Here is an 8,916-nt window from a genome sequence, read left to right on the forward strand (position 1 = left end):
AAAGATTGGTAGTCTCCGTTATTTTTTGTAATGCTTAGTTGTAATAATCAAGCACCTGGTACAGAAGACCTTAGTTGGGGGTTGTATCATGCAATATGCAGCGCTATACAATGAAGAAAATACCGTAATGCAAATGAGTTGGAAGTATTTTTTCCGGGTTGGCTGACATAGATAATAGTTATATAAGAGTATTTTCTGGGATCGTTAGACAGTGTACAGCATGTTATAGTAGCCTTTTCGTTCACGGTCGTCAATTGCTTTTAGTTCTTTGTAGAACGATTTCATAGACTTAGATTTTTACATGCTTGGTCAATGTAATCGCATTGTTGACTAAACTTGTAACGGTCACCTTTTCACATATTTTGCTACCCGGTAATGGCTTTGTATGCAACCATTCATCGCCGTTCATTTCCATGTGTACTTTTCTTTATTGTATTTTTAGTGTTTACTTTCTCAGGTCAAATATTTGGTTTTAATAAATAAACGCAACATTTAACGGCGGCTTTGATATGGAGCAAATGAATCATTTCGTACAGAAATTTTTCCATGTTGACTAAATTACTGGGTGTTGGAAATGTAAAATGTAAGTACATGTTTGTTAATTACACAACTTGTTTGTAAGATCTTTTTTAAATTTAGTCAAAAGTGTCAAAATTTTAATCTTGTAAACACCGATGTAAATCGACGAATTGGCGCTAAATTCCACGAGACGCTTTTTCGTTGCCTTGGTTATGATCACATGATCTAAACGAAGTCTGCACCATCAATATGCTGAACTATGGATGTCGTATCAAAATCAAGGTCTCGCTTGAGGTGATTGGTTTGTCAAATAAGATTTCTGCTGTGAGTTTCAGAGGACGTGGTTTATGTAAGCTTACTATTATAATCTGTACGTATACAGAACATCAGATATCGGGGAAATTGAAGTATCAGCCTCAAGTAAACTGTAGAATAAATTATTGATCGGTTGGCGACGATGGTCAATGCTTGTGTTTATAACGTGTGTATTATTCATAACAGAATGACATTTGGTATATATATCTTCATGTATATTATCTCGAGTTGATTAAATTGTTGTGGAAAATATCAGTGTTTTGGCAAATTTAGAAAAAAAAATATGGTAAGTATAAAGTCAAGGAAAAGTCAATCTGATAGGCCTAATGAATGAATCTCTTTGAAGTGTGTTTGGAACCTGCTTTACTGAATGTTTAACAAGTATAATGTAGAAGTAGAGAAGGTAAACATTTCATCAAATAAAAAAGTTAGCATATTATAAAATGTTCTATATTTTCTTGGAAGGATGTGAATATTTTTCATGCTTGAGAAAGAAATAGACTTTTACCATGACTAAAGACCTTGATGTAGACTCCATAATAGAGCAACTGCTTACAGCCAAAGATTCATCTTCAAAGCAGGTTTGTTGAACAATTTGTTATACTGTTAATTGGATTGTAAAGTCATAGCTATAAATAATGTGTTCCAAGTTATTATTTTCCACAAATATGTTGCCTAAAATTTTGATATTCATAAATTTTATACTAAAGGTTAACACTCTATGGGTATAAAGACAAAGAAAATGCAATAAAAATATGCAGTTGTTTTTTAGATTTAGCTAGTTGGGCCACAGTCAGTAAGCATATAATTATATAATTCAATGGGTTTCTGATGCTCTCTGACTTATAGGCAGAGGTACTGTGAAAGTGAAGATTAGATTTATGTAAATTATTCCAAATGAGTATGTTCATTTCAAAAATAACATTTACTGGCCATTACTTTTTTCTCTAGGTTCAATTACCCGAAACACAAATAAGGCAATTATGTCAGCTCTCCCGAGAAATATTTTTGGAGCAACCCATGCTAATCGAGATCACAGCCCCTGTGACTATATGTGGAGATATTCATGGACAGTATGAAGACTTAATGAGACATTTTGATAACTGTGGATTTCCTCCAGAGTCAAACTACCTGTTTTTGGGTGACTACGTAGATCGGTAAGTCATTTATCATTTGTAGTGCTAGCGATACAACAACTAAGGAATTGTCCAGGAACTCTCAATTTGTGTGCATTTTAAAACGGCACAAATGTATGCTTTAACATTATTCCTAAATCATTGATTTTCAATAAACATTTTAAGATTAAATGTGTCTGAATAATACATCAGTTACCAGAAAAGCAGTGAAATGTTAAAGCAATCTAATGAAAACAAAATTTACTTAATTTGAAATCAATACACAGATAAGCAAATCAATGTCATTTTAAAAGCATCCAATAAAATATATATAAATTTGCATTATGATATGGAATATTTCTGTCCTTGATCAACATACCAATTTGAAATACCTCTTGTTGAAGATATTATAGGGGCAACGGTCCTTATATAATCAATATTAATGTGCAGTTGTAAATCTAGGAGGAAATAAAAATGTAACATGTGTATTACACAAAAATAATGCAATAGTTATTTGTTTCACAAACAAACAGAGAGATGTCTTTAAAATTGAAAAAAAATGTATACATTATATATATATATATTAATGGTACTTTAAATTACAAATCTGTCAGAGTCATTTCTAAATTTATAGCCCTGATATGTTGACTGCATGGGTCTCTGAGATGCTTTTCTTGTATAAACACTCTCATGCATTGAATATATGTCTAAGATGGTGAAAATATTCCACTTGAATTACTAAACCTGTACATGTTCAATGTAGTTAACATATATTCAACTTAAAGCAACTTTACAATTAACTGAGTGGCAGTGGATGCTGGAAAAACTTTGAAGTAACTGCTGCATGGTTATAAAAGTTATATTTATTTGAAGCATCTCAAATACATATTAATAGGGCTGGGACGATACTGTACTGAGCCGATTCGGTACATATCACGATACATGAGATGCGATACGATACATATCACGATACATTGCAATTAAATGAAAACATGAATAAAAGTTTAAAATTTATTCTACCTGCCGATGTATTACCGCATGTCCAAAGTTATTTTGTTATATTCATAATGAGCGTTGCACAATTTACAAATTACTTTAGTCTCGTGTACACTAGTTTTTCATAAACAAGTACTCCAAAAGTTTTCCACACTCCATATTTAGCTTCGTAACAGTTTTGACAACTTTACGAGGTTTTCCGCCATCTTTGTACTTTCATATTAGGCGCGCGGACTAAAAATAGCCGATATATGAAGCTCGGATATTTTTGAAAAATAAAAAAAGTTCGGTAAGGTATTGTTGTATTAATGGTAAATGTATCGATCCAAATATCGTCAAAATAAATACCGCGATGCACCGGTGCATCGGTGGATCGTCCCATCCCTACATATTAACGCAAAATTTATATACCGGTAATGATAAACTTTACTGTGATATGAAGTTGGTTGGGTATGTGATTAAATCTTCAAAGAAGTTTGGGCTTCACCAGATTTAATAATGTGACCAACCAGTTTAATATTCCTGTGAAGTTTTAAACTTTCCATCTATAATAATTTTTTTTATTGAATTTGATTGACCCAATATCATCATGAAATGTATATGTCCTATGATATATAAGTACCGTAATATAACCATCTGAAATCTCCAACCAAATCTGTAAACCAACTATTATTCGCGACAACTTTATTTCACGATTTACCTGAGATTTACTGGTTCACGGCGACTAATTTTTGCAACCAAGCCTTATCCACATCTGTTTTTTTTATTACAACTATAAAGGCAAATACTGGTCCACCGTGAGAAATATTTGCAATAATGAGGCTCATGCGAACCTCGCAAAATTTTCTCACAAGTGAATATAAAAGTTGGTTTTCAGTATTTTTACTAATAATATAATAAATATTCCAAGGAAAATTTTCTGCTAAATATCGACTTTCATTTCAGAGGAAAAAGGTCCCTAGAAACCATATGTCTGATGCTGGCTTACAAAATCAAGTTTCCAAACAATTTCTTTTTGTTAAGAGGAAATCACGAGTGTGCCTCCATTAACAGGTACAAAATATTAAATGATGATGATGATAATAAACATGGCATTCAGTGGCTGATTACATAGATCTGAAATTTTGGTAATAAAGCATCATTATTTCTAAATAAAAATTAAATTTGAAGGTTTTAGTTTCCAAGATGTGAAGGTGAAAAGATTTTTTTCTTCTTTTTAGAGGGTTTTAAGAATCAAGTCTGTTTTAAAAAACTGTAAAATGTTTAATATTTGAAGAATTTATGGATTTTACGATGAATGCAAGAGAAGATACAACATAAAGCTCTGGAAAACATTCACTGATTGCTTCAACTGTCTACCAGTGGGTATGTGATATTTCCATCACACTTCTTTGTGCATGTGTAATTACGACCTCAAACAAAAATAGTGCTGTGATCTTGTTAATCAATTAAGCAGACATGGATTCTGCAATTTGCTGCACTTTTTGCTATGGATGGTGTAAATCAAGTTGGCAGAGTGTGTGTATATAGATGCACCAAAATTGGTTACACCAAAGAAATTTTGATAAAGCAATATTGTACATTGTCATGAGAAACATATTCACCATTCTAATTCTTTCAGCTGCACTTGTTGAAGATACCATATTTTGTATGCATGGTGGATTATCACCTGATTTAACAGACTTAAAACAGGTAAACAATGTCCCTCACTTTTGTGTTAAGCTTTGAAGATCATCTTCTTATGAATTCACAATGATCACCTCCTCCAAACTACCGGTAGGTTGGACTCTTGGGATGTAGCAATATGCTTGAGAGTGGTTGAGTTGCTGTAAAACAAAACTAAATTAATTATACTCAGGATTGAGGTTGCATGATGTTTGCAAAGTGAATTGAATGTTATATTTAAGAAAAAAAAGTATTCTTGTTTTCTGTTTTAATATGTCAATCATATTAATTTCAAATTAAATGTTTTGATGATAAATATATTCACCTTCTTTCTGGTAATTTTCCAATGATTAATTTTTTTATGATTTATGATCTTTTCACAATCTCAAAAAAAAACCCCAATAACTTAAAAATTGTGTACCATATAAACCTTTCGTAATTGCAAAAATAACTTGCACAAATAAAAAATGCCATATACACCCGGTATATATTTACAGCAGTGTGATGAATTTTCACCACAATTATCAAATAAAATGAAGAATGAAATATGAGTTTTGAAAACTTTATGTTTTTTATGTGTGTGTGTATGAAATTTGCAGAAATTGTATTAAAATGATTAATGTTTACATATTTTAAGTGCCTGACTCTCACACAACTGACCTTTGAATTGTAGAAGTTTATGAGAAGATACTCTATTAGATTTATTTTTTCCAGATATCTGAGCTTGAAAGGCCATTGGATGTACCAGACCATGGTCTCATTTGTGATTTACTTTGGTCAGACCCAGATGAGGTATGTACTTGTGAGACTATAAAATTTACTATAAAGGCAGGTAAACTGTGTGTAATCTGCATGTACTGATTCATTATTAAATATACTGTTAAAATATTTGATATGTTTTTATACTGGATGAGCATTTAAAGGATAGTGTTATCACACAATCACAACCATAATGCCAGATTCCATTGTGAAATATTGTAGGACATCACTGGTTGGGGAGAAAATGACAGAGGTGTGTCTTTTACCTTTGGTGGAGATATAGTTAAGGAGTTTTTGAAGAAGCACAATTTCAGTCTTGTTGTTAGAGCTCACCAGGTACTGGTTGTACACGCATTTTAAGTATGAATTACACTTAGTTTACCTATTAAATGAATAAAATTTTATGTATAAATTAAAGAAATTATGTCTGGTCATAATAGTAATTGTTGCTTATTAACATAATGTTCTTATACTAGCTGTAATATGTATGTTCTATGAAAAAAGGTATGAAAATGAATCTGTGTATTCATCTTTATATTCAGGAAATGATTTTGAATGTTAGTACAACAAACTTTGAAACTCAATGTAATTGCACATTTAAATACAATCATGTACTGTGGTTTCATCTATATTCGTTGAATACCAATTTCCATTGATTTCGTTGTTGAGTTGATCCATGAAATTAAATGTTCATTGAAACGCAATTTCTATTAACATTTTGTTTTGAAAGGGTCATTGGCCACGAATTTACATATCCTTGAAACTGTGATTTTCATTTTATCCACGAAAATTGATACCCTTGAATATTAATGAAACCACAGTAATATATTTACATTTTAGGTTGTAGAAGATGGGTATCAATTCTTTCAGAAAAGAAGAGTAAGTGTTACAATTTACAGACATTTTCAAATACAACGATAAAAACAGTCATAAAAAAAGTACCAGTAATGTGTTTTAATTTAGTAAAAATTAGATCTGTAGAGTTTGTTTAATGTTTTATCTATGATTATGTGAGAATTACACCTTCCCTACCAAATTTTTATAATTCAAGACTCCAGGGCCAGGGACTTAAAAACACTGATATTGCTGTGCAAGTGTCCTGATATAGGATATCTTTCAAGTTTGAAACTCCCCCTCATGACCACGTCACAAAGATATCATAATGCATGAAACATGGAAGGAATTGCAAAAATTAACTTATGAACTGTTATCGAGGTTGCTCACTACACTGTGAAATATTTTCTCAAATCAGCAGAAAATTTCTTGATTGTGATGAATATCATAATGGATAAAAAGAATTTAAGTCTTATAGGCAAAAAAATGTGCAATTTTGGATGAAAAATTACATTTTCAAAAATTTAATTCAATTAACATGAACAAAAGCTCCAGGCGGATTCGAACTCATGATTTGCGGTTCAGAAGCACAATAATTTATCCACTGAGCTACGACGATATACAACACAATTGAACAATATAAACAGTTTCACAAAACATTTAAATCGCCATCTTGTGACGTAGTGTCTTAAGAAGCATACCGGTATGTGTAGGTGTAGTGAGGTACCTTAGCAGTGTAATTAATGGACTTATTGTATTTTGCAAAATATGTATTAGATTTTCCTTGTAAATTAAACATCAACAGGGGTATATATCTTATACATGTACAATATTCAGATTTACAATACAGTCAAACTTATCTTGAACTAGATGGGACTGTTTAAAAACTTCAAGATATCAGAGTATTCGAGATATTGAGGGTAAAATACTTTATAATTATGTGGTTGGGACCTACAATTAACTTTGACATATCCATTGTATTGAGATATCAGTGTTCGAAATATCGAAGTTCAACTGTAATTGCATGTTTTAATATTTGTTACAGCTGCTGACTTTGTTCAGTGCTCCGAATTATTGTGGTGAATTTGACAATGCTGGAGCTGTAATGAGAGTAACTGATGACCTAACTTGCTCCTTCAAAATACTTGAGGTATAGTAGTCAATTGTTCATCTGTGTTCACTTTATTCAGAAACACCATTTTAAAAACCTACCAGGATAATGAAATTTTTATGCACTAATTATTCCTAATTTATTTTCAAAATGTTTTATTAAAAGTTGACTTTGTTTTAATGTCTTGAATTACTAACTGGAAAATTTTTAGTGTATTAAAATCTGGTGATATTTTCTTTAAAGACATTTGAAATAGCAAAAAAAATGTACATGAAGCTAAATATTTATTACCATCCCTTCTTGCTGGTCTATTTATAACATGACAAGGTTACAGATATTTTACAGTAGTAAACATGACAGCTTAGGATGTCCTGAAGGGTTGAGACGAGTCATTAGGAAAGCTCTGAATGACTTGTCCATCAGAACCTATCATGTTCTTAGCTTGGTAACACTTCTTTTTGTTCTTTCATCTAGCCAAAGATTGAGAAGAGTGTGGCAGTAACAAAAGGAAAGAAATAACTTGGATCTCAAAGCCATAATATTGACTGTTAGTGTGCAATCTCACTGATTTATTTGTCTTTGTTAAAAAATCTGGGGTGATGTGAAATGTTATTTATTAATCGCAGTTGTTTTGAAATTTACTGCTTTACATTGAGATTTTATATGTACATGTATATACATGTAAATATTATACACACAAATAAGATTTTTAAACATTAAAACTAGTCGTAATGATGAATGTATTATTTCAACACATTTACTTGTATTATATTTAGGATATAAGATTATTCTTGTTGTGATATCTACTAAATGCTAATCAAAACATGACTTAAAGGATTTTCCAAATGTTTTGCCAAAAGAAAATATTAGTTCATTTTAAGATGCTTTACTCTTTTCAGGGTGTTTTTATTGTTGAAAGTTGTTTCCAATGTGTCTATATGTCATAATTTTAATATTCCAAGGTCTTGCGTTTATTGCTTACTAGTACATGTGCTAAATTCAAAGCAACTTAAACATTTAACTTGCATGTATTGTCCAAGTTAAAATAGTTCCAGGTTTTTTTCTGTAATGATATCTAGTGTATTCCAAAGTTTGAATAAAACGTGTTGAATGATTTTGGAATTTTTAAAATAAAATCTATCTTGAACTTCAAATTATCACAGTGACCCAACAGTGTCAGGTAATATTAGGATTGAGAAAGTACAATGCAAATTATGGTCCCATTCTGTGGATGTTTTTTGAGATGTCTGATTTTCTTTCATTTTGACTTAAGTTGGGATCAGATGGAGCTCTTGGGTCGATGGTATGCAATGACCTTGAACCCATTTGCTAGATCTTGTCAAGATTATAGAACATCTCTGTTTGAAATCCTTGTACAGATTATATGTTATCTCCCTTTTGGCCTGTTGGGCTCCAACTTAATTGATTTAGTGCATATGGGTAGAGGGTGTGCAGTGCTCTAGATCAAAGGTCAAGGTTGAATAATCTCTCTATAGAATTCTTGTACAAAGATGATGTGAACTTAACTTCATTAAATTCAATGATATACCCTATAAAATTCCACAGAAAAGAAATACAAGACTGTGTAGTTGATACTTATAT

At 31.4% G+C, this 8,916-nt stretch overlaps 1 protein-coding gene across 4 annotated transcripts; it reads left to right on the forward strand.

Annotated features, from left to right (window-relative positions):
- Positions 1–562: 562 nt before the first annotated feature.
- LOC105320999 (serine/threonine-protein phosphatase alpha-2 isoform) lies at positions 563–8,429 on the forward strand. Of its 4 annotated transcripts, none has more exons than XM_011419180.4 (11): positions 563–583; positions 1,300–1,415; positions 1,786–1,991; positions 3,891–3,998; positions 4,222–4,310; positions 4,567–4,637; positions 5,325–5,402; positions 5,592–5,705; positions 6,210–6,248; positions 7,249–7,353; positions 7,789–8,429. In XM_011419180.4, exons 2-11 carry the CDS (start codon positions 1,344–1,346, stop codon positions 7,831–7,833), a joined length of 927 nt encoding a protein of 308 aa, XP_011417482.1. In that variant the 5' UTR covers positions 563–583; positions 1,300–1,343; the 3' UTR covers positions 7,834–8,429. The 4 variants fall into 4 exon arrangements, with proteins under 4 accessions (XP_011417482.1, XP_011417459.1, XP_011417473.1 ...); XM_011419157.4 differs by lacking the exon at positions 563–583 and adding an exon at positions 662–813; XM_011419171.4 differs by lacking the exon at positions 563–583 and adding an exon at positions 721–843.
- The last annotated feature ends 487 nt before the right edge of the window (positions 8,430–8,916 follow it).

This window comes from Magallana gigas, chromosome 7 (assembly GCF_963853765.1).
Source record: "Magallana gigas chromosome 7, xbMagGiga1.1, whole genome shotgun sequence".
NCBI classification, from domain to species: domain Eukaryota; kingdom Metazoa; phylum Mollusca; class Bivalvia; order Ostreida; family Ostreidae; genus Magallana; species Magallana gigas.